The sequence below is a fragment of the Microcebus murinus genome, chromosome 13, assembly GCF_040939455.1.
Source record: "Microcebus murinus isolate Inina chromosome 13, M.murinus_Inina_mat1.0, whole genome shotgun sequence".
Classification (NCBI taxonomy): domain Eukaryota; kingdom Metazoa; phylum Chordata; class Mammalia; order Primates; family Cheirogaleidae; genus Microcebus; species Microcebus murinus.
The window spans coordinates 83,854,101-83,882,005 of NC_134116.1; the positions used below are offsets into that span (position 1 = coordinate 83,854,101).

General features: G+C 62.3%; 1 protein-coding gene across 4 annotated transcripts; it reads right to left on the bottom strand.

Moving 5' to 3' along the window:
* Positions 1-654: 654 nt before the first annotated feature.
* GRTP1 (growth hormone regulated TBC protein 1) lies at positions 655-27,880 on the bottom strand. 4 transcript variants are annotated; one of them, XM_076009604.1, is made up of 8 exons: positions 27,763-27,880; positions 26,821-26,972; positions 23,117-23,275; positions 19,704-19,828; positions 12,620-12,716; positions 4,005-4,177; positions 3,743-3,928; positions 655-993 (listed from the first exon to the last, which is right to left on the bottom strand). In XM_076009604.1, exons 1-8 carry the CDS (start codon positions 27,807-27,809, stop codon positions 904-906), a joined length of 1,029 nt encoding a protein of 342 aa, XP_075865719.1. In that variant the 5' UTR covers positions 27,810-27,880; the 3' UTR covers positions 655-903. The 4 variants fall into 4 exon arrangements, with proteins under 4 accessions (XP_075865719.1, XP_075865722.1, XP_075865721.1 ...); XM_076009607.1 differs by lacking the exon at positions 27,763-27,880 and adding an exon at positions 27,367-27,376; XM_076009605.1 differs by having other exon boundaries at positions 854-3,447.
* Between the last annotated feature and the right edge of the window lie 25 nt (positions 27,881-27,905).

A 27,905-nucleotide genomic window follows, 5' to 3' on the forward strand; every position in this document is an offset into this window, starting at 1 on the left:
CCATGTTGTTGCGATGTCTCCGGGCAGACCCCCGCCCATCTTGAGACAGGTGCAGATTAAAAGGGAGGCAGGTGTGGGGAGATGGGCCGGAGTCTGGCTTCCTCAGGGCCCTGCCGAGCACCTGTGCTCCCCTGGCAGGGCACTGTTCTCACACCTCCCTGCGTGTGCTTGTGAGATGGGCGTACGGCCTGAGAACCTGTGTTTAGAATAAAAGCCGCTGTATTCAGGCACAGGGCAGCCTCCGTGGTGGCCTCAGGTGAGGAAGGGCCTTTGTGGTCAGTGTGGTCGGGGAGACGGGTCCCCGGGCTGCTGCTGGGCGAGTCTGTCATGGCGGTGGCCCCATTTGTCTCTCACCTGTGCCCCGCTTGTCCCCTGCAGGGCTCAGCCAGGTGGCAGGTTTCTTGGGCCTTGAGCCCTGGGATGGGGGTGTGTGTTGCTGCTGGGCCCAGGAGTTGGCCGTGCCAGGGTGCCCATGCTCTGGGCTATTCCCATCCCTTGCGTCTTACACGCTGCTTGCGTTATCGCTCACGTGGCCCTAATAGGAAAGGTTAAGTTTCCCGTCTAAACAGATCACTTGTCACACGCACAAGCCTCATGTAAAGGGGAAAGGCACAGAACAGCATTGAAACTGCTGAGAAACTGATAGTCACAGACTTGCAGGTATCGGCGTACTTTATTACATACAAATGTACATCCCTCACGTTTTAGTGTCTGGTAAAAATAGTTTTTCTTTATGAAGTCAAATTTCTAGCTAAAGGCTGTAGACTGACATTTCAAATTACTCTCTTAAAAAATTCACAGCTGAAGTGTAGCAACATCCAGTATTTACAACAGTAAAAAGGAAAGCAGTAAACATGGTCTCCTGTCGGCTCTGGACGCGAAGCTCCGCCGTCGGGGCCGCGCTCACCCCTGCGCCAGCAGCTGGGCCCTGTGGCGCTCCCGCAGCCTGGCCACGGCTGCCATGGACAAGCTCCCGGGTTCTGAAAATATTTTCTGGAATGGAAATAGAATGAGCTTAAAAACAATCCAGCAACACATGCCTTAGCTTTTCCAGACGGGCAGGAAGACGAAAAAGGCCTTGAGTGTGGCGAGGGGGGACGGGCCCGTTGGCAGGCGCAGGCAGGCGGTCCCCAGGTGGCTGCCATCCTGCCTCTGCCCCAGGGCCAAGGACAAAAACAAAAGCCATCAGGTTCCTTTAGGGTTTCTTTTTTAATGGACTAATGAGCAGTGCTGTGGCCAAAAATACAGCTGAGGCACAGAAGTGCCCCTGCTTCCTGCAGAGCGAGCCAGGGGGCCGGGCCGGCAGCACGCCGCAGTCCACAGGTGGCCCAAGCTCCATCCACACTGGTCCCCAAGGCCAGCTGGGCACCAGCCTGACGTCACCTTGCTCTGCCTCTGCTGGGGAGGAGTCAGGGTTGCAGGACAGCCGGGCGGACGGTGTGCAGAGCACCTTGGCGTGGTCAGGCAGCACACGCCATCGATGGAGACAGTTTTATGGGGGCAGCCAGAGGGCTGGGCGGCTGGAGCAGGGACACAGACACACCCGGCTGCAGGGAGGACTCCGCCCCGTGGGGCTGCTGCCAGGGCTTGGCGGGCGAGACTTGTGGGTTCCTTTAGAAACTGCCTGGGCTGGGCGCAGTGGCTCACGCCTGTAATCCCTGCACTCTGGGAGGCCAACGCAGGTGGATTGCTCAAGGTCAAGAGTTCGACCAGCCTAAGCAAGAGCGAGACCCCGTCTCTGCTATAAATAGAAAGAAATTAATTGTCCAACTAATATACATAGAAAAAATTAGCCGGGCATGGTGGCACATGCCTGTAGTCCCAGCTACTCGGGAGGCTGAGGCAGGAGGATTGCTTGAGCCCAGGAGTTTGAGGTTGCTGTGAGCTAGGCTGATGCCATGGCACTCACTCTAGCCTGGGCAACAAAGCGAGACTCTGTCTCAAAAAAGAAAAAAACTGCCTAGTGACCTCGAGGAGGGGGGCTGTCCGAGCACCCTGGAAGCCGTGGCGGGGAACACCAGCTCCCCTGGGTCACATCCACGGCTCTTCACATTTATGTTTAGAGGTCCACGACAGAAAACAGTCCTTTACGGTCCTCAAACCCCCGTCGTTCGGAGGTGGCCCAAAGCTATTCCTTTCTGTCTCTAACCTGAGGCTGTACAAACGCTGAGCCTAAAGGAAGTAAAAACCGCCCTCGGCACTCCCTAGACTCAGACGCCTGCAGGGTGCAGCTTGGGCACCACGAGGCTGACAGGGTCCCTGCCCAACGCCTGCCAAGGTTGCCATCACCTCTGTCCACTCCCAGGAAGCCACAGGTGCTGCATCGGGCTGCTGCGAGTCAAGCTAGCCCAGCTCACATCCGCGCCCACCCTGCAGCCTCTGCAGGAGCCGGGCCTGGGGCGGGCCGCGGCCGCACCTTCACAGCGTCCGGTTGCACGGTGGACATTGCTGCAGTCTGCCCTGGTCGTTACGGCTGCTGGGACGTCCCGTCAGAGGCTGTGTCTCCAGCAGTCTTGACTCGGCGAAGTCCCCAGGCGGGCCGAGGCCGAGGGGTCTGTCCCCACGCCCCGGGAGGGCCGGCGGAGCCCCAGGGAGGGCACGGTCCTGCCGTCTGTGCCGGCCTTTCCCCCGTAACGCTGCAAGGACAGCGCCGCGTCCGCGGTGACGGTTCCTTTTACCTGACGAGCCCCCAGGTGAATCTGGAGTCAGTTCCAAGTTCACATCTGACACTTGTCACCTGTCACCAACGCCCTCTCTGGGGGAGCCTCTGGCTGGTGACTGACTCGGGACAGCTGCAGTCGCACCACGGCCGCCGTGTGGCCAGGGTGGCGGCGGCGCCAAGTGTGCTCCACAGCACAGGGTGACCACAGCCCCCACGGCAGGTGGACGGAGGGGCCGCCTCAGACCGAGTCACTCGCCCTGTGCCCAGCTGCTCCCTGGAGCCGGGAGAGGGCCACACTCACGTGTTTTGTGGCCAAGTGTCCCTGGTTCTCTGAGCAGAGACAGTCCTGGCCAGTCTGGGACCACCAAGCAGTGACCTGACAGCATTCATGGCCCGATTCCACTCCTGGCACCACCCGGGGACTCCGAGAGCTCTCCCCTTCCTGGGCTTCTAATCCGTGGGCTGTGGAGCCAGCAGGTACACACTGGTACTTCCTCTGAGTTTGTAATTATCTCAAAACAAAACGTTAAAAAGCCAGATGGTGGCTCACATCTGTAATCCCAGCACTTTGGGAGGCTGAGGCAGGAGAACCAGCCTGGGCAACACAGTGAGACCCTGTCTCTACAAAAAATAAAAAATCAGCCGGGCGTGGTGGTGCACTTCTGTGGTCCCAGCTGCCCGGGAGGCTGAGGCAGGAGGATCGCTTGAGCCCAGGAGTCTGAGGTTGCTGTGAGCTGTGATTGTGCTTCTCACTCCAGCCCAGGCAACAGAGCGAGATCCCGTCTCTGAGAAAAGCAAAGTGAGGTGGGCTCCCGGGCGCCAGCGTCTCGCCGAGTCCTGCCAGCGCGGTTCCGGCCCTGGGCTCAGCTCCCAGCCTCAGCCTCGGCAGGCCCCGCCCCAGTCGGCCTGAGCAGCTGCGCCGTGAGCAAAGCCAGGGCGTGGGGCCTGCTGTGGACGGCCCAGGCAGGCCCTCGGGGTGCCTGGCAGCTCGTGCCCTCCCGGTAGGAGTGTGAGGCGGGAGGACAGGCGCTGGGCTCTAGGCAGGTGGCAGCCACGGGCTGAGGGGACGCCCGCACCCACCTGCATGAAGGTGTGGCACTCCATCACGAAGCTGCCTCTGGTGATCTGCTTGAACCTGTCGCAGATGTCCGGGACGCTGGTGGCTTCAAGAATCAGCGCCTGATGCTGCTTGATGAGGGTCAGGGCCACCCGGAAGATGATCTTAGAGCCTTCGTTGAACAAGCAGTCCCAGATCCGAAGGACAGTCTGCAAGGGGACGGAAATCCCCCGTCAGTCCCCGGCGTGCCCTGCGCCGCTGCACCCGGGCCCGCGCGGCACTCACCTCCACAGGCAGGACGTCCACGAAGAGGCAGATGAACCAGCGGGACACCAGCAGGGCCCACAGCACGCCGTGCCGGTCCAGCAGGGCCCCGACCGCCGGCAGCTTCGCCCTCACCAGGTCCCCGAGCACCTCCTGGTCGGTCTTGAGGCCCAGCATCCCGGGGCCGTAGTAGTCTGCGGGCAGCAGAGACCGAGACCCACGTCACCCTCCGCAGACCGCCAGCCCCTCAGCCTGCTACCTCCACCCCCCAGGAGCCAGGGAAACACGCAGGACAGTCCCAGAGACAAAGGCGAAGTGAGAGCGGAGCCCAGCCCAGACGTGGGGCCCTGCGGGTGCAGCGCATCCTGGATCAGCCGCCCCCGGGGGGTGAGGCAGACGCTGCCCGGCGCCGCCCACTGGGCGCCCGGTGAAACCTGCAGGTGGTGACAGGGACTCCGCAAAGACGGCACGCCCCTATCAGTTCCGCTCTCCTCTCTCAGGACGGCCTCGCCCGGTCACCCGGGCCGGAGTGCAGTGGCGCCATCACAGCGCACTGCAGCCTCCCACTCCCGGCTCAGCAACGGGATCTTCCCCGCCGCCTCCACCCCCCAGAGTGCCGAGAGCACCGGTGCCACCACACAGCCACCCCCTCATTCCACCCCCTCATTCCCAGCAGGGTCGGACCCGGGGCGCGGTGGGTGCCAGGGCTGGGGAGGACAGTCAGTGGTCAGTGGGGACGTTTGTCTCCCAAGACGGAAGTCCTGGGGGGCGATGGTTGCTCAGCAGCATGGATGCACTTAATGCCGCAACAGTGCACTTGAAATTTTAGATGGGAATTTTCATGTGTGTTTTACCACAATAAAAACAAAACTCAGGCTGAGACAAATGCTTCTAACACGGTTTCTTTTGTGAACTAAAATAAAATCTTAGGCGCCCCCCAGTGGACTAACTGGACCCTCTCTTGGCCAAGGGGACCCCAGGAACACCCTGAGGCTGAGCTGCAGGCCAGGAGGAGGCGGTCACGCCCTCCTCCTTGGAGATGTCCTCATTGGCAGGACTGAGGCAAAGCTCAAACCACCCCGCAGGTCATCAGTCACTGAACAGATCGCTAGAGTCTCCGTCTCTGCCCGGTGACTTCTCTCTGATTCACAGGCGTCCTTAACTGAAAACATTCCAAGCCTTTAGACGAACCTTCTGTCTTTAACCAATTACAAGTCAATCTTTAAATCACCTATAACCTGTGAGCCCCCACTTTGAGATGTCCTGCCTTTTGGGGCCAAACTAATGTACACCTCCCACGTATTTATGAGTTTACGTGAAATTCCTATTTCCACGAAACGCATAAAAGCAAACTGTGACCTAGCCACGGTGCGTCCACTTGCCCAAGGCTTCCTGGGCGTGGCTCCGGGCCAGGGTCACACACACTCTGCTCAGAATAAACCTCCTCAGATTATTTTACAGAGTTAGGCTTCTTTTCCATCGACACTTTATTTTGAATGAATATTTGATTTATCAAAGCTTTTTTGGGCTTCCTACTTAATTTTTTAGGCTTGTTAATATGATGTGTAGGCCGGGCGCTGTGGCTCACACCTGTAATCCTAGCTCTTGGGAGGCCGAGGCGGGCGGATTGCTCAAGGTCAGGAGTTCAAAACCAGCCTGAGCAAGAGCGAGACCCCGTCTCTACTATAAAATAGAAAGAAATTAATTGGCCAACTGATATATATATAAAAAAAATTAGCCGGGCATGGTGGCGCATGCCTGTAGTTCCAGCTACCCGGGAGGCTGAGGCAGAAGGATCACTTGAGCCCAGGAGTTTGAGGTTGCTGTGAGCTAGGCTGACGCCACGGCACTCACTCTAGCCTGGACAACAAAGCGAGACTCTGTCTCAAAAAAAAAAAAAAAAAATATGATGTGTATTACAATAAAATAAATCTTACTGCTTGACTTGTGCTGTAAAAGAATTCGGTGAGTAATCATGTCACAGAATGGGAGAATCCAGCACACCGTGCACCACACAAGGTGTCTCATCCCGCCACCTGTATGCTGTGGCAGGAGGGATGCGATGTTCTCATTAATTTAACATCTTGGTTAAAATAGAACCAACACAGCCTCACGGTGATGCTCCTGATTTTCAAAGCGTGAGCGCACAGTGAAGCGTGTTTCATACAAAGTGCCTGAGAGTGAATTAACCAGAGGCAATTCAGTTTTAAGACTCCAGGGATTAAAAAACTTTTCTCTCAACCTCCTTATTTTGCATCCTTCTCTCTGGCCTCTGAGCGCTTTGCTCTTTCCATCACGAAACCTGAGTCGAGCACGTTCTGTTCCCCGTCCACGAGCGGCAGCGGGGAGGGCGCCGTGACCTTGGCCGGCAGAGCAGCTTAGAGCAGCTTCTAAGAATAGAGGCGCCAACCGCTCACCCTGAACTCCACGGGGCTGAGCCGAGCCCAGGAGGAGGATTAAGTTAAACCCAGGGCATCTCTGCCTCCCTCAGCCCCGTCCCTCCAACGCCGGGGCCTCCCCAGGCCCCTCCCTCATGGCCACGCGGCAGTCCCAGGGAGCGGCCCCGTCCTGGCCGTCCACCTGGGACACCCTCACCCCGCAGACAGCCGGACACCGCGCAGCTCGGCAGGGCTCGGGGCCGGCACCTCGCCTGCCCGGCACAGAACGGCGCAGCCCCGCCCCACCCCAGACCCGAGCCGTGCAGACAGGGGCCTCCCAGGGGCTGCCACTCCCGCCTTCCTGCATCATTTTCTGTCCTCCAAATTCTCCACAGGGAACACGCAAGAGCCACACGACCACCCACACACGCGTGCTGGGTCTCCCCCGGGGCAAAAGTGTGGGCCAGACCTTTCCATCACGGCCATCCTAACGGCGCAGCCAAGAGCGCCTGCCTCTGGTGCCTGCTCTGAGGGAGGGGCGGGCATCCTGGACCGTGAGCGTCAAGTCTAGCCCTAACCCTAACGCCAGGGACCCCGTGTGACAACGAGGGGAGAACTGAGACACTGGCGTCACTTGGGGTCGCAAACGCTGCTCGGTGGGCGTGAAACTGGGGCCACAGAAAAGGTGGAACCACCTGACTCCCATGGCCGAGCTGCCGCCCTGGATCCAGGGAGACCCACTGGGCGGCCTGGCCGACGCAGCCCCGTGTGCTGGGGGACGCCCGGCTACCCGCTGTGCTGGCGCAGCCCCTGCCCGGCAGCACCAGGTCTCCCCTCTACAAATGGGGTCCAGCGGGCAGCCCCGCCCCATGCCGGCCTCGGTGACCACCGGCTCCCGGGGCAGGAAGGTCGCCGGCACTCAGCAGCCACTTTGGGAAAACACTGCAGCCTGGGGTCGGCCAGGGACGCCCTGGTGGCTGTGGACGGGCAGATGCCAGGGCCGCTCAGGGAGGCTGGTGCCGCAGTCCACATGGCCCGGCGTGGGTCTCAGATGCGGGGAGCCGACGCCCGGTCCAGGCAGGGCTGCTGGCGGGAAGCAGGTGCTGCGAGGACCAGCCGGGAGCCTCCTCTGTGAGGGCCCCGCCTTGGGCTGTCCATGATCGGAACCTGCCCCAACACGCCTCCTCGGCACAGGGAGGGCCAGCAGCAAAGCTCTGAGCACACGTCTCGTCTGCTCCCTCTGCCGGAGCAACTCCCGTCCACGACACCCGTCCACGACAACCATCCACGACACCCGTCCACGACACTTGTCCACGAGTCCTGTCCACAACACCTGTCCATGAGTCCCATCCACGACACCTGTCCACAAGTCCCGTCCACGACTCCCATCTGTGCGAGGCACCAATGATGTCTGGTCCCAGACCGTGCACATCAGCCCCTTGGCCACACTCTTCCTCGTCACCTTCCCGCCCAGAAGCCACACACCCTTGCCCCGTCTCAGCCTGAGACGGCCCCGAGCCCGGCCCGGCCACCCTGGGCGGCCCCTCTCTGCTGCTCCCGGGGGGGGGGGGGGGGACACGCACGGACACTGCTGGCTCCTCTCAGGCGGGTCTGTGTGGCCTCGTCCGCAGACCCGGGGGCAGGCAGCCAAAGGGATCCCTCCCACTCCTGCAGTTACAGCGCGACACCACGGAGCCATCCGGAAAGTTCTCAAACGTCGTGCAGCGGGGGGGAGTTCCCACCGCGTGACCCGAGATGAGAAAAGGCTGCCGCCACGCGCAGCATCCGTGTGCGTGGAGACGGGGACTGACGCCGACCACAGCCACGGTGGCGCTCGGTGGGAACCGCTGACCCTTCTCCACGGTTCTCCCCCAGCGTCCCAAGATGGGTGTGAGTGACTCTCAAGGACGGTGGGGAATGGTCACTAAGCCCACACGGCCACCATCAGCCCTGGAAAAAGAGCCCGTGCCCAGGAGAGGACATGCGTGTGTGGGGGGCCAGCACACACAGTGTGTGGAAGCTCCTCAAGGTTCTCCTAGGAAGGCGCCCCCGGGTTCCCCTGGACCGTGGGAGTCCAGCCTCCCGGTGGGAGGCCTGGCCTGGCCCAGTCAGCAGCACAGACACGGCAGAGGCCTGGGGTGGGGGTCGGCCGGGGACCTCAGCCAGGACACGCGGGTGCCAGGACACGGGGCCCGGCTCAGACAGCCTCGAGAGGGCATGCTGGGGCTGGTGCACTGGCGCCTGCGGTCCCAGTTGCTCAGGAGGCAGAGGCAGGAGAATCACGCGAGCCAGGGCTGAGAGCAAGCCTGGGCAATGTAGCCAGACCCCGTCTCAAAAACACAGCCAAGGGCCCAGCGCGGTGGCTCACACCTGTAATCCCAGCACTCTGGGAGGCCAAAGTGGGCAGATTGCTCGAGGTCAGGAGTTTGAAACCAGCCTGAGCAAGAGAGCGAGACCCCATCTCTACTAAAAAATTGAAAGAAATTAATAGGCCAACTAAAAATATACAGAAAAAATTAGCCGGGCATGGTGGTGCATGCCTGTAATCCCAGCTACTGGGGAGGCTGAGGCAGGAGGATCGCTTGAGCCCAGGAGTTTGAGGTTGCTGTGAGCTAGGCTGACGCCACGGCACTCTAGCCCAGACAACAGAGTGAGACTCTGAGGGAGGGAGGAAGGGAGGAACAGAAAAACCTGCGGATGGCTCGTTGCCCCTAAGAGCGAGATCAAACCCCAATTCCTCCCAGAGAGAAGGTTCCGGCGACTGCTGGACCCTGGGAGTGGCCGACCTGGACTGAGCCCGAGGCCAGGACTGTCCCTGCTCCTGCCTCATCATCGCGGGCCAAGGCAGGGGAGGACACCGCCGTGCGGTGGGGTGCTGTCTTTGCAGCCGCCCGCCGGGCTCCCCGCCTGCACCCACACTAGCCGTGCAGGCGCAGGGCCGTCGCTCTGCAGCTCACACTGCGCGCCTGGCAGCGCCCTGCGCCGGCACTCGCGTCCCCGCCTCCCATCCCTGCCTCCCATCCCCCCTCCCGCCCTGAGCCCAGGAGAGCGGTCCCCATCGGTGGCACGGGAGGGCAGAGACCCCAGCGCTCTCCAGGACACGCACAGCCATCCCTGCCGGACGGGGACGCGGGCTGTGAGAGGGCACGGAAAACCCGCCCGCCCCACACCCTTCCAGGTCCCAGGACAGGGGAGGCGCGGAGGCGACAGGGCTTCCAACTGGCGTGTGCTGCTCTTTGCACAGATAAGACGCCGAGACCTGCTGAGTGTTCACTGAACATCAATCCTCACTCCTCTCTTATCGAACCACACGTCTGCAAGGCACGCCACTGCCTGGACACACCCAGAACGTGCTGTGGATGCAGATTTTCCAAATATGTTGTATGCAGACACATGTGCACACATAACACATGACACATAACACTGACACATGCACACACATGCACATACAGACACACATGTAAACACGCACACGTAAGCACACATGCATTCACATATGACACATACACACCAGCACACATACATGTGGACACATGCACGTACTCATGCATGCATATAATGCACACTCATATGCATACACATGCAAACATACATGCACATACCTATACTCACATACACACAAATGCACATACATACACACATACACAATGAACACCAACACACTCACATATGAACATATGTGCACAAACACCCACACACAGAGACACAAACACGCACACATGTACAGAGACATACATATACATACATGTACACACACAATGAAACAAGGCCTTGGCTCCTCTCAGTTCAAATACCAGGAAGTTACTGGAATGGAACTAGACAAACAAAATTTTATCAAAACAGAGTCAGCTGGCCGGGCGCGGTGGCTCACGCCTGTAATCCTAGCACTCTGGGAGGCCAAGGTGGGAGGATTGCTCAAGGTCAGGAATTCGAAACCAGCCTGAGCAAGAGCAAGACCCTGTCTCTACTATAAATAGAAAGAAATTAATTGGCCAACTAAAAAATATATATAAAATTATCCGGGCATGGTGGCGCAGCCTGTAGTCCCAGCTACTCGGGAGGCTGAGGCAGAAGGATTGCTTGAGGCCAGGAGTTTGAGGTTGCTGTGAGCTAGGCTGATGCCACGGCACTCACTCTAGCCCGGGCAACATGGTGAGACTCTGTCTCAAAAAAAAAAAAAAAAGAGAGAAAAGAAAAACGCTGGAAATACATACGACAACAGATGGTAACGTGATTACTTCTTAGTCGGGAGAAGTGGGGGGCCCATCACTGAGGGACTGTCACATTCTACTGTCATTTCTTGAACTTGGGAAATGAGAATACGTCTATGTATTTCCTGTATATTTTTTAAAAAACTGTTAAAAGCAGGATAATTGTGGCACCGAAATTACCCAGTTTGGGTAACCAGAATTTAGAGAATGAAACATATTTGCCTCTTTTCTCTGCCATCTGGAGAGCTCCGAAATGGTAAGAAAAATCCCTTTTTCTCCCACAGTCCTAACATTTTAGTTCTGATGCTCTCTTTTGTTGAGACAAAATCTCGCTCCGTCACCCCAGCTGGAGTGCCCTGGCATCATCACAGCTCACTGCAGCCTCCAGCTCCTGGGCTTGAGCAATCCTCCCGCTGTGGCCTCCTCAGTAGCTGGGACTAGAGGCGCCACCACACGTGGCCAATTTTCCTTGTTTTCTTTTTGTAGAGATGGGGTCTCACTGTGTTGCCCAGGCTGGTCTCGAACTCTTGGGCTCAAGTAACCCTCATCCTGCCTAAGCCTCCCAAAGTGCTGGGATCACAGGCATGACCCACTGTGCCTGGCTTTGTTTTGATTTTGCATCAAGACCTGTTTGCACTGCACTTTGGTTCAACTGGACCTAACAACTAATGTAAGAAACGGCATTTTATGGACCAAAGGACAAGTCTGCACGTTTGCTGCCACTTTGGGAATCTGGAGCCTTGCTCGTTGTTTCCTTGGGTTGACACTTGAAGCCTTCTGACACCCAACATGCTCTGCTGCCCAGCACGGTGCCGTCCCTGCTACTGTCCACTCGTGTCCTCTTGCCACTTCACCATGACAGGGACATTTCCCAAACCCTGAGAACAGAGCCTGGAACATGATGGGTTTTCAACAATTTTTTTTTTGAGACAGAGTCTCCCTCTGTTGCCTGGGCTAGAGTGCCGTGGCATCAGCCTAGCTCACAGCAACCTCAAACTCCTGGGCTCAGGCAATCCTTCTGCCTCAGCCTCCCGAGTAGCTGGGACTACAGGCATGCGCCACCATGCCCGGCTAATTTTTTCTATGTATTTTTATTTGGCCAATTAATTTCTTTCTCTTTTTAGTAGAGACGGGGTCTCGCTCTTGCTCGGGCTGGTCTCGAACTCCTGACCTCCAGCCATCCTCCCGCCTCGGCCTCCCAGGGTGCTAGGGTTACAGGTGTGAGCCACCCCACCCAGCCCCTTCAACAATTACTTGTCAAAAAGAACTGAATTGGCCGGGCACAGTGACTCACACCTATAACCCTAGCACTCTGGGAGGCCGAGGCGGGCGGATCGCTTGAGGTCAGGAGTTCGAGACCACCCTGAGCAAGAGCGAGACCCCGTCTCTATTAAAAAAAAAAATAGAAAGAAATTAATTGCTAAACTAAAAAATATATATAGAAAAGAATTAGCTGGGCACGGTGGTACATGCTTATAGTCCCAGCTACTTGGGAGCCTGAGGCAGGAGGATCGCTTGAGCCCAGGAGTTTGAGGTTGCTGTGAGCTATGCTGACGCCACAGCACTCACCCTAGCCTGGGCAACAAAGTGAGACTCTGCCTCAAAATAAATAAATAAATAAAAATAAAAAAATAAAAAGCAACCACGGCGACCCTAACGAGGACTACGCCCTAACGAGGACTCAGGAACTCAGCAACAAGTGCAGACGCGGAACCCAGTCGACCCCTCAGAGATCTCATGTTCAACACCATGACAGCACGGCCGGCCGGGCTGGACACCAGAGGAGCTGCGGGGGGGGGGGGGGGGGGGCGGGGCGGAAGAGGCTGACCTATGACCCCAGCCACGTCCAGGCCCCCGATAGTGACCAGCTTCCATGACTGGGACTCAGCTACAAAAACACTGTCCTCTTTAACTCGACTGCAGAAAGACCATTTGTAATCTCAGCCCCCAAACAATTCAGTTACGTCTTCACTGAATCTGGCTTGTCGACAGAAACGCTCTGCCCGCACAGACACGGGGGCTCGGGCTCCGTGGGCCCCCAACGTACCGGGCAGAATCCTCCCGACAAGAGCGTCCAGCAGCCAGAAGGACTCCTCTTCGTCCCTCGTGACGAGGATCAGGTACCCCGCTATGAAGTTCATGCCCTGGGATTGGAAAGGAGAGAGGCAGAAATCTACACTGAGTTCTAAACCGCCGTGCCGTTCTAGAGCCACCTGGCCGCTGAGTGCCCGCCTCTCGCTCTCCCCGACACTCGCTGATTCTAGAATGATCTTTCGGAGCCTTGGAGAGACTAAGGACCTACCATCCAGGGATGCGTGTCTACGCCTACAATGAAGAAAACGAAAGAAACCCTTCTGAGCACTGCCTTGGAAAACTGAAATCAAATCCCATCTTTCGACCGGGCGCGGTGGCTCACGCCTGTCATCCTAGCACTCTGGGAGGCCGAGGCGGGTGGATCGCTCGAGGTCAGGAGTTCAAAACCAGCCTGAGTAAGAGTGAGACCCCGTCTCTACTATAAATGGAAAGAAATTCATTGGCCAAATAAAAATACATAGAAACAATTAGCCGGGCATGGTGGCGCATGCCTGTCGTCCCAGCTACTCGGGAGGCTGAGGCAGGAAGATCCCTTGAGCCCAGGAGTTTGAGGTTGCTGTGAGCGAGGCTGACGCCACGGCACTCACTCTAGCCTGGGCGACAGAGTGAGACTCCGTCTAGAAAAAAATAAAAACAGTAAAGCCCGTCTCTCCACCTGAGGACAGGCTGGGGGTAACGCAGCACAACTCGCCACCAGTTTCTAAAACATTTAACCGTAGTCTGCAAAGCCGTAAGGAACGCGGTCTGTCGCGAGGGGTGCTGAGAGATTTCCGTGGCCGAGACCGGGATATCCCCGCACAGGCCTGCCCGGGCGTTGCCATTGGATACAGCGAGGCCCGGCACCGAGAGCGGTGAGCCCGGCCGCGGCCAGGCAGCGTCTCCCGGGGGCCGGGTCTCACGCCACCTGCGTCTTCTCTTGTGTTCCTCTGCGTTTTCTCAAATACGTACATGCTTTCCTAGTAATGGGGAAACAAATCCAGCTCTTGCCAACCGGCGTGGTAAATCAACACCGCACAAAACGCGGACCGGCGCGGGGACTGTGGCGCCACGAGGACGGGGGTCGTCATGCGCACGTGGTGACATTCACCGAGAGCCAAGGCGCACACGGCCCCGCACACGGCCCGCACGCCCGGCACCTGCACCCCCGGCACCTGCACGCCTGGCACCTGCACCCCCGGCACCTGCACGCCGGGTACCTGAACTCCGGGCACCTGCACGTCCAGCACCTGCACCCCCGGCACCTGCACGCCCGGCACCTGCACCCCCGGCACCTGCACGCCCGGCACCAGCACCCCCCGCACCTGCACGCCTGGCACCTGCACCCCCGGCACCTGCACGCCCGGCACCAGCACCCCCCGCACCTGCACGCCTGGCACCTGCACCCCCGGCACCTGCACGCCGGGTACCTGCACTCCGGGCACCTGCACTCCCGGCACCTGCACCCCCAGCACCTGCATCCCCGGCACCTGCACGCCGGGCACCTGCACGCCGGGCACCTGCACCTCCGGCACCTGCATCCCCGGCACCTGCACGCCCGGCACCTGCATCCCTGGCACCTGCACCCCCGGCACCGGCATCCCCGGCACCTGCATCCCTGGCACCTGCACGCCGGGCACCTGCACCTCCGGCACCTGCACCCCCGGCACCTGCATCCCTGGCACCTGCACGCCGGGCACCCGCACGCCCGGCACGTGCAGGAGCCGCACAGACCCCGAGAGCAGCCCGGTGGAGATGGCGTCGTCGCGGCGGGCGGGGTCTCGGCCAACAGAGCCGACCCCCAGGAAAGGGGAAGCAGAACCCGGGGTCCTGTGTGCCCCACGCGGCCCCACGCGCGTCCCGTGGGTGAGCCGTGTCCCCAGATTCTCACGCGGGAGACGCGGGACCGCAGGCGCGGTGCGGCGCAGCTGGGCGGGCCCACGGCGGCCGTGTCCCCGGGAAAGGGGGACGTGGGCCCAGCGCACCACACAGGGAGGCCGCGCGAGGACGGGGGCGGACTTCGGAGTGACGCGGGAAACCGGAACAGGCCCCGCCCCTTCCGGCCGCAGACTTCCGGCCTCCATCCCCAGACCCCCCTGCTGTTCAAGCCGCGGGCTGCGGTCCCGCTACGGCACACACAGGAAGCAGGCGCAACACGGACACGCATGCACATACCTGTGTTTGCATGTGTGTTCATGCCAGTATATAAAATCATGTGTGTGTGTGTGTGTTTAGAAATGGGGTCTCACTGTGCCGCCCAGGCTGGCCCCGGGCTCCAGCGATCCTCCCGCTGGGCAGCAGGCGTGCGCCACCGCACCGGGCCGCGCGAGGGCGCTCACAACAAAGCCACGTGTGGAAACGCGCGAGAACGGTGGGCGACCGCGGGCGGACTCCTCCGGACGGCAGGGCACAGACGGGCGGGGCCGCGGACCCGGCGCGGGGGCGCTCGCAGCGAGACCGCACGCGTGGCTGGCAGGGCAGGCCTGGCGTGCTTCCGCGCGGGCGCGGGCGTCCCAACGCGGCTGCGCGCCCCCTTCTCCCGGGCCGCCTCGGCCGAAGGGCGAGGCCACAGCGCGCCCCGGAACCCGAGAGGCGCCCCACCGCCCCCTTCACCGCGCCCCGCCGCCCCTTCACCGCGCCCCGCCGCCCCTTCACCGCGCCCCGCCGGCCCCTTCACCGCGCCCCGCCGCCCCCTTCACCGCGCCCCGCCGCCCCTTCACCGCGCCCCGCCGCCCCTTCACCGCGCCCCGCCGCCCCTTCACCGCGCCCCGCCGGCCCCTTCACCGCGCCCCGCCGCCCCTTCACCGCGCCCCGCCGCCCCTTCACCGAGCCCCGCCGCCCCTTCACCGCGCCCCGCCGCCCCTTCACCGCGCCCCGCCGCCCCTTCACCGCGCCCCGCCGGCCCCTTCACCGCGCCCCGCCGCCCCTTCACCGCGCCCCGCCGGCCCCTTCACCGCGCCCCGCCGCCCCCTTCACCGCGCCCCGGAACCCGAGAGGCGCCCCGCCGCCCCCTCACCGCGCCCCGCCGCCCCTTCACCGCGCCCCGCCGGCCCCTTCACCGCGCCCCGCCGGCCCCTTCACCGCGCCCCGCCGCCCCCTTCACCTTGCCCCGGAACCCGAGAGGCGCCCCGCCGCCCCCTTCACCGCGCCCCGCCGCCCCTTCACCGCGCCCCGCCGCCCCTTCACCGCGCCCCGCCGCCCCTTCACCGCGCCCCGCCGCCCCTTCACCGCGCCCCGCCGGCCCCTTCACCGCGCCCCGCCGGCCCCTTCACCGCGCCCCGCCGCCCCCTTCACCTTGCCCCGGAACCCGAGAGGCGCCCCGCCGCCCCCTTCACCGCGCCCCGCCGCCCCTTCACCGCGCCCCGCCGCCCCCTTCACCTTGCCCCGGAACCCGAGAGGCGCCCCGCCGCCCCCTTCACCGCGCCCCGCCGCCCCTTCACCGCGCCCCGCCGCCCCTTCACCGCGCCCCGCCGCCCCTTCACCGCGCCCCGCCGCCCCCTTCACCGCGCCCCGCCGCCCCCTTCACCGCGCCCCGCCGGCCCCTTCACCGCGCCCCGCCGGCCCCTTCACCGCGCCCCGCCGCCCCCTTCACCGCGCCCCGCCGGCCCCTTCACCGCGCCCCGCCGCCCCTTCACCGCGCCCCGCCGCCCCTTCACCGCGCCCCGCCGGCCCCTTCACCGCGCCCCGCCGCCCCCTTCACCGCGCCCCGCCGGCCCCTTCACCGCGCCCCGCCGCCCCTTCACCGCGCCCCGCCGCCCCCTTCACCGCGCCCCGCCGCCCCCTTCACCGCGCCCCGCCGGCCCCTTCACCGCGCCCCGCCGGCCCCTTCACCGCGCCCCGCCGGCCCCTTCACCGCGCCCCGCCGCCCCCTTCACCGCGCCCCGCCGCCCCCTTCACCGCGCCCCGCCGGCCCCTTCACCGCGCCCCGCCGGCCCCTTCACCGCGCCCCGCCGCCCCTTCACCGCGCCCCGCCGCCCCCTTCACCTTGCCCCGGAACCCGAGAGGCGCCCCGCCGCCCCTTCACCGCGCCCCGCCGCCCGGCGTGGGCCCAGCGAGCCCAGCGTCCCAACTCCCGCGCTTCCGCTGCGTCTCTGGGACCCGCACCGCACCGCCCCGCCCTGCCCCGCGCCCGCGACCCCGGCAGGGCCAGCGCTCCAGCCCCGCCCCCCCCCCCCGCGCCTGCGCACAGCGCGCCCAGCGTCGGACACTCGCACGCGCTCACACGCAGTTACACACGATCACACACAGTTACACGTGATCACACACGCTCACACGCAGTTACACAGTAAAATGCACTCGCACATAGTTACAGTCACACGCGCTCACACGCAGTTACATGCGATCACACACAGTTACACACGATCACAGTTACACAGTAAAATGCACTCGCACATAGTTACAGTCACACGCGCTCACACGCAGTTACATGCGATCACACACAGTTACACACGATCACAGTTACACAGTAAAATGCACTCGCACATAGTTACAGTCACACACGCTCACACGCAGTTACATGCGATCACACACAGTTACACACAATCACACACGCTCACAGTTACACACACGCGCTCACACGCAGTTACGCGCACTCACACAGTTACAGTCACACGCGCTCACACTTAGTTACAGTCACATGTGCTCACACAGTCACACGCGCTCACACTTAGTTACAGTCACATGTGCTCACACAGTCACACGCGCTCACACTTAGTTACAGTCACACGCGCTCACACGTAGTTACAGTCACACGCACTCACACGTACAGTCACACGCGCTCACACTTACACAGTCACATGCGCTCACACAGTCACACGCACTCACACTTACAGTCACATGCGCTCACAGTCACACGCGCTCACACAGTCACACGCGCTCACACTTACAGTCACACGCGCTCACACTTAGTTACAGTCACACGCGCTCACACGTAGTTACAGTCACACGCGCTCACACAGTCACACGCGCTCACACTTACAGTCACACGCGCTCACACAGTTACAGTCACACGCGCTCACACGTAGTTACAGTCACACGTGCTCACACAGTCACACGCACTCACACGTAGTTACAGTCACACGCGCTCACACAGTCACACGCGCTCACACTTACAGTCACACGCGCTCACACTTAGTCACACGCGCTCACTTACAGTCACACGTGCTCACACGTAGTTACAGTCACACGCGCTCACACTTACAGTCACACGTGCTCACACTTAGTTACAGTCACACGCGCTCACACGTAGTTACAGTCACACGCGCTCACACTTACACAGTCACACGCGCTCACACAGTCACACGCGCTCACACTTACAGTCACACGCGCTCACACGTAGTTAGTCACACGCGCTCACACGTACAGTCACATGCGCTCACACTTACAGTCACACGCGCTCACAGTCACACGCGCACACACTTACACAGTCACACGCGCTCACACGTAGTTACAGTCACACGCGCTCACACGTACAGTCACATGCGCTCACACTTACAGTCACACGCGCTCACACTTACAGTCACACGCGCTCACACTTACTTACACAGTCACACGCGCTCACACGTACAGTCACACGCGCTCACACTTACAGTCACACGCGCTCACACTTAGTCACACGCGCTCACTTACAGTCACATGTGCTCACACGTAGTTACAGTCACACGCGCTCACACTTAGTTACAGTCACATGCACTCACACGTACAGTCACACATGCTCACATGTAGTTACAGTCACACACGCTCACACTTAGTTACAGTCACACACGCTCACACTTAGTTACAGTCACACGCGCTCACTTACAGTCACATGCGCTCACATGTAGTTACAGTCACACGCGCTCACACTTAGTCACACGCGCTCACACTTAGTCACACGCGCTCACACTTACAGTCACACGCGCTCACACTTAGTCACACGCGCTCACTTACAGTCACATGTGCTCACACGTAGTTACAGTCACACGCGCTCACACTTAGTTACAGTCACATGCACTCACACGTACAGTCACACATGCTCACATGTAGTTACAGTCACACACGCTCACACTTAGTTACAGTCACACACGCTCACACTTAGTTACAGTCACACGCGCTCACACAGTCACACACGCTCACACTTAGTTACAGTCACACGCGCTCACTTACAGTCACATGCGCTCACATGTAGTTACAGTCACGCGCTCACACAGTCACATGCGCTCACATGCAGTTACAGTCACACGCGCTCACACAGTCACATGCGCTCACATGCAGTTACAGTCACACGCGCTCACACAGTCACACGCGCTCACACTTAGTCACACACGCTCACACGTAGTCACACAGTCACACGCGCTCACACAGTCACATGCGCTCACATGCAGTTACAGTCACACGCGCTCACACAGTCACACGCGCTCACACTTACAGTCACACACGCTCACACGTAGTCACACAGTCACACGCGCTCACACGTGCTCACATGTAGTCACACGCAGTCACACGCGCTCACGTAGCCACACACGCTCACGCGCAGTCACACGCGCTCATACGTAGCCACACGCAGTCACGCACGGTCACACGCAGTCACGCACGGTCGCACGCCGCGCTCTCCCTCGCAGGGGCCGGACTCCCGCACCCGCTGCACCGAGGCCGCCGGCCGCCCCTGCTCCCCGTGCGCTTGGACCCGGAACGGACGTCACACGCGCACGCACGGGAGGGCAGCCCGCACGCTGAGCCTGGCGCCTCCTGCCGTCCCGGTCACGGACAGCGTCCCCCAGGCCGGCGCGGCCGGCACAGCCCACGGGGCGAGAGGCGGCCCCTCCCGACCGCGCCGCTCCGGGGTCGGACCCCAGAGACGACCTCAAAGGAGGGGACGCCCGCCCCAGCACACGCCTGCCACACGCGTGTGCACACGTGACCCGCAGGGAGGCAGTCCAGGTCCCGCCGCCTCTGTCCTCCGTGTTGACTTAACCCGGTTCCCGCGCCGCCCTCCCGCCCTCGCGGTCCCCGCCCGCACGGGCAGCCGCACGCCGCCCGCTTTCCCGGAGGGGAGACTGAGGCAGGCCCGCGAGGCCGCTCACCTGGCAGTAGCCCACGCCGCGGTTGTGCCGCCCGAACGCCACCAGCACGTTGAACAGGGCCTTCTGCAGGCTGGGCTGGGCCGAGTCCCGGAACCGCACGTTGTCGGGGAAGGTCCGGTTCAGGTCTGCACGGAAACGCACGCGGGGCGGCTCAGCGGCGGCAGACCCGCGGGCCCAGCCCCGTCCTCGCGCCCGGGCTGCCCGGGGCCCGGAGCGGCCTCCACCCGGCGCCCGGCCGCACCGCCCCAGGAAGGCCCCGAAAGGTCGGGCTCCTCCTCACGCACGACACGCACGCACACACATGGCCCCGGGGCAGAGGTGGCCCCAGGGTCCCCTCCGCGGCGGGCGGAGGGCGCGAACTCCGGCACGCCCCGGTTCTGGAGGTCGGAGACGCGAGATACCTTTGCAAAGATGCGCCGTCTACACTGGGTGCTGCGCGCCCAACGAGCGCAGTTGCGGGCAGGTGCGCGGCCCCCGCCCCCGGCTTCCTACCGCCTCCTCCCGGCGCCCTCCCCGGGCCAACCCGCCCGGCACCTCTCAGCCCAGCGGTGGCCCGGCCAAGCCGTCCGGTGCTGGGACCAGACCACGTGGATCGCTCGGCCGAGCACGCCTCGCCCTGCGGGAGCCGGGCCCCCGCATCACCCCCACGCGGGCAGGACCGGGAGGACCCGCGCCCACTGGAACGCCCGCTGGTTCCCGGCTGGGCCGCCGCCACTCCGCGTGGGTGTGTCTGCGCAGCAGTGCCTACGATGGCGCTTGCTGTAAATGCACCCAGACAGGAGGCGGCCACCCCAGCCCCCTCCCACGCCCCCTGCGCCTCACCACACCCACGTCTCCCCTGCACAGATCTCCCCACCGCAGCCCCAGAACAGCCACCTGCCACTCCGCTCCCGGCCTCCGCCCAGCCCGTCTTTGCTCAGGAGAAGCCCGATGTGGGCAGAACGCTGAGCTCCACGCCTCAGTGCACCCCACTCCTCTGTGCGTGTTTTTGTTATTTTTTGAGACAAGAGTCTCACTCTGTTGCCCGGGCTAGAGTGCCGTGGTGTCACCCTGGCTCACAGCAACCTCAGACTCCTGGGCTCAAGCGATCCTCCTGCCTCAGCCTCTCGAGTAGCTGGGACTACAGGCATGTGCCACCGTGCCTGGCGAATTTTTTCTATATATTTTCAGTTGGCCAATTAATTCCTTTCAATTTTTTAGTATAGATGGGGTCTCACTCTTTCTCAGGCTGGTTTTGAACTCCTGACCTTGAGTGATCCTCCCGCCTCAGCCTCCCAGAGTGTTGGGATGACAGGCGTGAGCCACCGCGCCCGGCCTTCCTCTGCGTGTTTTTTACAAAAGAGACTTTTCCGCTAGAATTCTAGACATTCCAACAAAAGGAACAAGCCGCGGGGAACCCAGAGTGTTTCCGCTGCTCCAGACCAGAGTGACCAGCTGCGTCCACGCCTAGGTAGTATCTGTCACATGAGACGTTTCCCCGCACGTGTGGTTACATCATTCTCGGGGAAGGGAGAGGTCACGGGGCAGACGGGCTCTCGCCTACGTTCCTGACCCCGCGGCCAGCAGCCCCTCCGGGCCCCGCCGGCCGAGGGGCGCAGGCAGACGAGAGCACAGCAGCCAGGCGGGGGAACCCGCATGTCCCTGGACACAGGCAAACAGACGTGATCCAGACACCGTGGGACATGACTCGGCCACCAAGGGGGACATTCTGACACAGCCCGGCACGAGCGGACGCAGGACATGCAACTCGGCTTGCGAGGCCCCTGGAGGGGTCAGATGCAGAGGCCACCGGCACAGGCTCTTGTTTCATGGAGACAGAGCTTTAGTTTGAGACGATGAAATGGTAAATTTTGTTGTTAAGAAAAACTCATCCAGGCTGGGCGAGGTTGGCTCATGCCTGTCATCCCAGCACTCTGGGAGGCCGAGACGGGAGGATCGCTCAAGGTCAGGAGTTCGAGACCAGCCTGAGCAAGAGTGAGACCCCGTCTCTATTAAAAAAAAAACAGAAAGAAATTAATTGACCAACTAATATATATAGAAAAAATTAGCCGGGCATGGTGGCTCACGCCTGTAGTCCCAGCTACTCACTCAGGAGGCTGAGGCAGGAGGATTGCTTGAGCCCAGGAGTCTGAGGTTGCTGTGAGCTAGGCTGACGCCACGGCACTCACTCTAGCCTGGGCAACAAGGCGAGACTCTGTCTCACACACACAAAAAATTATTATTATTCAGTTTAGGTTAAACCTATTTTTAGCTCTGTGGGGTTCGGAGAGCTGGCGACCCCATGCCTGCGTGAAAGCCGGGGGGTGAGGACAGCGGAGGCCGGGACAGCAGCGTGGCCGGGCGGTCCTCACGCCGCACGTGCCGCCTCTGCCAGCCCTCGCAGGCGGCCGCCTTCCTGCGCCCCGCGGCTTCCTCGCTCTCGAGGCCTATTCTCAGTCTCCTGAGACTCTTCCAGAAGAAACCTCGTCTTCTTATCCCTGTTCTCTTAAACTTCTTGTAAAGACGAGGTCTCGATATGTTGCCCTGGCTGGTCTCGGACTCCTGGCCTCGAGGGATCCTCCTGCCCCGGCCTCCCAGAGTGCTGGGGCCACAGGCGCCCAGCCCCGCTTTCCTTATTAGCCTGCGAGGCGCTCAGAGTTTGCTGAGTGAGCCCAAACACCGTTCCCCTCCCGAACTCTTCCGTGTTGGCTTTCCCTTTGAGAAAAGTGTGATCTCAGATTACAGCTGCTGCTGCGTCAGCCTCACAAGGTGCTTCCTCCGCCTTGCGCCTCCAGGGCTGGGTGGAAACAGCCCTCACCTGCGCCCCTCACCTGTGCCCCCTCCCCTGTGATCCCTCCTGTGCCCGCCTCATCTGTGCCCTCCTCACCTGCGCCCCCTCCCCTGTGATCCCTCCTGTGTCCCCCTCCCCTGTGCCCCTTCCTGTGATCCCTCCCTTGCCGCCATCCCCTGTCTCCTCACCTATGCCCCCTCCCGTGCTCCCCTCACCTGTGCTCCCCTCACCTGTGATCCCTCCCCTGTGATCCCCTTACCTGTGCCCCCTCACCTGTGCCCCATCCCGTGTTCCCCTCACCTGTGCCCCATCCCGTGTTCCCCTCACCTGTGCCCTATCCCGTGTTCCCCTCACCTGTGATCCCTCCCCTGTGCCCCCTTACCTGTGCCCCCTCCCCTGTGTTCCCCTCACCTGTGCCCCATCCCGTGTTCCCCTCACCTGTGATCCCTCCCCTGTGCCCCCTTACCTGTGCCCCCTCACCTGTGCCCCATCCCGTGTTCCCGTCACCTGTGCCCCATCCCGTGTTCCCCTCGCCTGTGCCCCCTCCCCTGTGCTCCCCTCCCCTGTGACCCCCTTACCTGTGATCCCTCCCCTGTGCTCCCCTCCCCTGTGCCCCCCGTGCCCCCTCCCTGTGCCCCCTCACCTGTGCTGACGGCGTCCTCCAGGCCGGGGTCGCCCTCCCCCTGGAGCAGGCGCTGGTAGTAGCCGGGGTTCTGGTCCATCTGGGCCTGGGCCCCGCTCAGCGCCATCCAGACGCGGGCGCGGTGCTCCAGCGGGACCCCCTTGCGCACGTAGCGCTTCACTGCAACCGGGAGGCAGAGGCCGCGTGAGCCGCCCGCCCCCACGCTCCTGCCCTTCCCCTCCTGCATCACACACGGGGGACCCCAAACCTCGGGCATCCCCCCAAAGCTGGCACACGCCCCAAGGGACTCTGCTCACCCAAAATCAGAGCACAGACCAGGCGGGAACCACCGCGGGGCTTCCATCCCCCACACACCCCACCCCCGCTGAGGACAGGGCGGGCTGCGGGCTCACGCCTGGGCCCAGCGCGGCCACGGTAGCGGCTGCTCCCCACACGGAGGCCGGCAACCTCCCCGGTCCCGGCTCCTGCGCGGAGCAGCAGAGGGAGGAGCAGGGTCCGGGGACCCAGGAGCACGGGGAAGGGGGACGGACCGGGGGCCTGAGGCGCCCGCCCTAACCACAGCAGTGGAGAAAGGGCAGGCTGCAGGCAGAGGAGGCTCTGGAACGTTCTGTGGCAGCAACACAGGGCAGAGGACGGACCCGGCAAGGGGCACCATGGGCACAGGAGAGACCCAAGTCCAGGGATGCGGGTGACACTCGCCTGCCTCAGCCTCCGGAGTAGCTGGGACTACAGGCATGTGCCACCATGCCCAGCCAATTTTTCTATATATATTAGTTGGCCAATTAATTTCTTTCTATTTATAGTAGAGACGGGGTCTCGCTCTTGCTCAGGCTGGTTTCGAACTCCTGACCTCGAGCAATCCGCCCACCTCGGCCTCCCAGAGTGCTAGGATTACAGGCGTGAGCCACCGCGCCCGGCCGGAAAGTTATTTTCTAACGACAAGACAGACAGGAACAGAACCGAAAACCGACCCTGGAGCCGCCTCCCTCAGTCGACAGGGAGCAACTCCTGAAGCAGACGAGAGGCTGTGTGCATCTGACGTCCACGTTGGCCACGTCAGGCCGGGGTGCCACGTGTGCCCTGAATGACCGTGACCTGCTAAACGGCTCGTTTCCAAAGCAAACCTCTAAAGCTTTGCTGGTTTCCTTTGAGATGATATAGCAAATACCATTATTTTAAAGGAAACCACACGTTAGGGGGAAAAGCACCTGCCATGAGCGAAATTCTATAAGCTGCCATCAAAGAAAATGTGTGAGGCACAGGCTGTATTTATGTATGTGATCGTACGTATGATTATGAAAAATCACAATGACCTTACAGGACACAGTCAAAAAAAGCACAACAGAAGCCGGGCCCGGTGGCTCACGCCTGTAATCCCAGCACTCTGGGAGGCCGAGGCGGGCGGATCGTTTGAGCTCAGGAGTTCGAAACCAGCCTGAGCAAGAGCGAGACCCCATCTCTACTATAAACAGAAAGAAATTAATTGGCCAACTAATATATATAGAAAAAATTAGCCGGGCATGGTGGCACATGCCTGTAGTCCCAGCTACTCGGGAGGCTGAGGCAGCAGAATTGCTTGAACCCAGGAGTTTGAGGTTGCTGTGAGCTAGGCTGACTCCATGGCACTCACTCTAGCCTGGGCAACAAACCGAGATTCTGTCTTTAAAAAAAACAAAAAAACAGAAAGAAATTAGCTGGACAACTATAAATATATAGAAAAAATTAGCTGGGCATGGTGGTGCATGCCTGTAGTCCCAGCTACTCAGGAGGCTGGGGCAGGAGGATCACTTGAGCCCAGGAGATTGAGGTTGCTGTGAGCTAGGCTGATGCTACGGCACTCTGGCCCGGGCAACAGAGTGAGAATCCGTCTCAAAAGAAAAAAATAAATAAACCAAAAGGGAAAAATAAAGGTAGCCATCCTGCTGGAAACATGTCAACATACAGGTGACACGGGATAGGACAGGTGTGATGCTCTCGTGGGATGCACAAAGGATCTCAGCTCCAGGGACCCGGAAGGCCAACAACTACCAGCCTTGGAGGTCCTTCTTGGCTCCATGATTTTACGAAGCATCAGTTTCCCCGGGCTCAGGGAAGTGGAGTGGAGCCTCCACACAGCAGAGCCTCCGGGACGGTAGGCTGTGACCACCTCTTAAGTCCCCAGGTGGGTCAGCAAGTCCGGGGAGACCCCTGCACCCGGCCCTCTCCCACACAGCTCGCAGCCCCCCAGGCATTTTGGGGCACCTGGGCCCCATCCACTAACCTCTCTGAGAACAAACGTTGACCTTGCACCCCTGGCTTAGGAGGCCTCTGGGGCCTGGCCACAGCCCCACCCACCTCTATCCCTTCCCGCCCTCCCCACCACGTCCCTAATACCTGGGTCCCCCAGCTCAGCCAGCATCACTGCCCCCTCCTTCAGGAAGCCCCAGATCCCACTGTGCTCCGACGACCAACCCCCTCCCCCCCCCCCCCCCCGTGACCCCACGGCACACTTCCACCAAAGCCCCCGCCACCCCCACAGGTACCCACTCTGTCTCTGCCTGGTGCCCTGGGCAGCTCTGCAGCCAGACGGCCACGCATGAGACGGTGAGGCTGCCCAAGCGCATTCCAGGCACCAAGGGTGTAGCAGGGCGAGAAGCAAAACCCCCCCAGGCAGGCAGGCAGGGAGGGGGTCTTTGCTTCCAGCAGGAGAGCAGAGATAAGTGAGATCTGTGTGGCCCACACACAGGTGAGGACAGCAAGGTGCGGGATGGTGGTGGCAGGTGGGGGGGGTTCCAGGCATGGATGCCCCACAGCGGCCTTGCCAGGTCTGGGAAGAGCCCAGGGAAGGGGTCCCCCACCAGTCGCCGGCCCAGTGCAGGCGGGCGGGGTGCTGTGGGGCAGGAGGAAGCCTGCAGGGCGTAGGAGTGGGGAGCACGGTGGAGGACCCACTCCCAAGGACCCTTGGGGACGAGTTTCTCCCATCTATTTAAGGAGTAAGAAAGCCTTCTTCTCAGCCTCCAGACGCACTCCCCTGCTGGAAACAACCATCCTTATGCCTCCGACAGGCAGGCTGGTCTCAGAGGGGAATGGAGGCTCTTCCCTACCCACCCAGGCCCAGGGCACACCTTCCCCTGGGAGCTGTCACCGCCCTGACTGGGTCCCGCCCCCTGCGCTCCCCTGGGCCCCCCATGCTCCCCTGCACCCCCAGCGCTCCCCTGGCCCCCCTCATGTTCCCCTGTACCCCCAGCACTCCCCTGTCCCCCCCATGCTCCCCTGCAACCCCAGCGCTCTCCTGGGCCCCCCATACTCCCCTGCCCCCCCCAGCGCTCCCCTGTCCCCCCATGCTCCCCTGCACCCCCAGCGCTCCCCTGCACCCCCAGCACTCCCCTGCCCCCCCAGCGCTCCCCTGCTCCCCCATGCTCCCCTGCACCCCCAGCGCTCTCCTGGGCCCCCCATGCTCCCCTGCACCCCCAGCGCTCCCCTGGGTCCCCCCACGCACCCCTGCACGCCCAGCGCTCCCCTGGGTCCCCCCGCGCTCCCCTGGGTCCCCCATGCTCCTCTGCACCCCCAGCGCTCCCCTGGGTCCCCCCGCGCTCCCCTGGGTCCCCCCCCCCCCGCCGCGCTCCCCTGGGCACCTCCGGAAGCCCCGCTGGACCTTGGACTCTGCGCCCGGCCCGAGGGTGGGGCGCGCGGTGCGCAGCCGGCGCAGGCCAAACCGGACTCACCTGTCGGGCTTTTCTGGACGCGCCCGCTTCCCTTCAGAAGTTTGGACCATTTTATTGCTCTTCTAGTGAGTATCACCAGGTAGGTGGAAAAAAACTCCTCGTACGCCGCGTAGTCAAAGTCTCCAGGCCTCTCAAATCCGTAGGGATCAACCCTGCGACAGAGAAGAACCCGCGTTTCCAAATAAAGTTTCCGTGCGCGTGTCCGCCCGGGCTCGGGGAGTCAGGGTCCGCGGGCGGACCGCGGGGAGGACGTCTGCCTGCGCGGGACCCTTGGCCCACTCTGGCTGGACCCCGCGCCGCCCACCTCGGTTCCAGGACCCTGAACCTCGCGCCGCCCACCTGGGGACCCGGGATCCGCGACCCGACTCCACGTCGCCCTTCTGGGGACCCGGGACCCAGGACCCCGCGCCGCCCACCTGGGGACCCAGGACCCCGCGCCGCCCACCTGGGGACCCGGGACCCAGCACCCCGCGCCGCCCACCTGGGGACCCGGGACCCAGAACCCCGGGCCGCCCATCTGGGGACCCAGGACCCCGCGCCGCCCACCTGGGGACCCGGGCCCCTGAACCCCGCGCCGCCCACCTGGGGACCCCGGACCCTGAACCCCACGCCGCCCACCTGGGGACCCGGGACCCAGGACCCCGCGCCGCCCACCTGGGGACCCGGGACCCTGAACCCCACGCCACCCACCTGGGGACCCGGGCCCCTGAACCCCGCGCCGCCCACCTGGGGACCCGGGCCCCTGAACCCCGCGCCGCCCACCTGGGGACCCGGGCCCCTGAACCCCGCGCTGCCCACCTGGGGACCCGGGCCCCTGAACCCCGCGCCGCCCACCTGGGGACCCGGGCCCCTGAACCCCGCGCCACCCACCTGGGGACACGGGCCCCTGAACCCCGCGCCGCCCACCTGGGGACCCGGGCCCCTGAACCCCGCGCCGCCCACCTGGGGACCCGGGCCCGCGCCGCCTGCCAGCGCGCGGGGGACTCCATGCCGGGGCCGCGCGCGCCAGCCCGGGACAGCGGTCCGAGCGCGCCTCCCGCTCCCGGGCGCTCGAGTCCTTCCGGCGGGGCGGGCGGGGCGGGCGG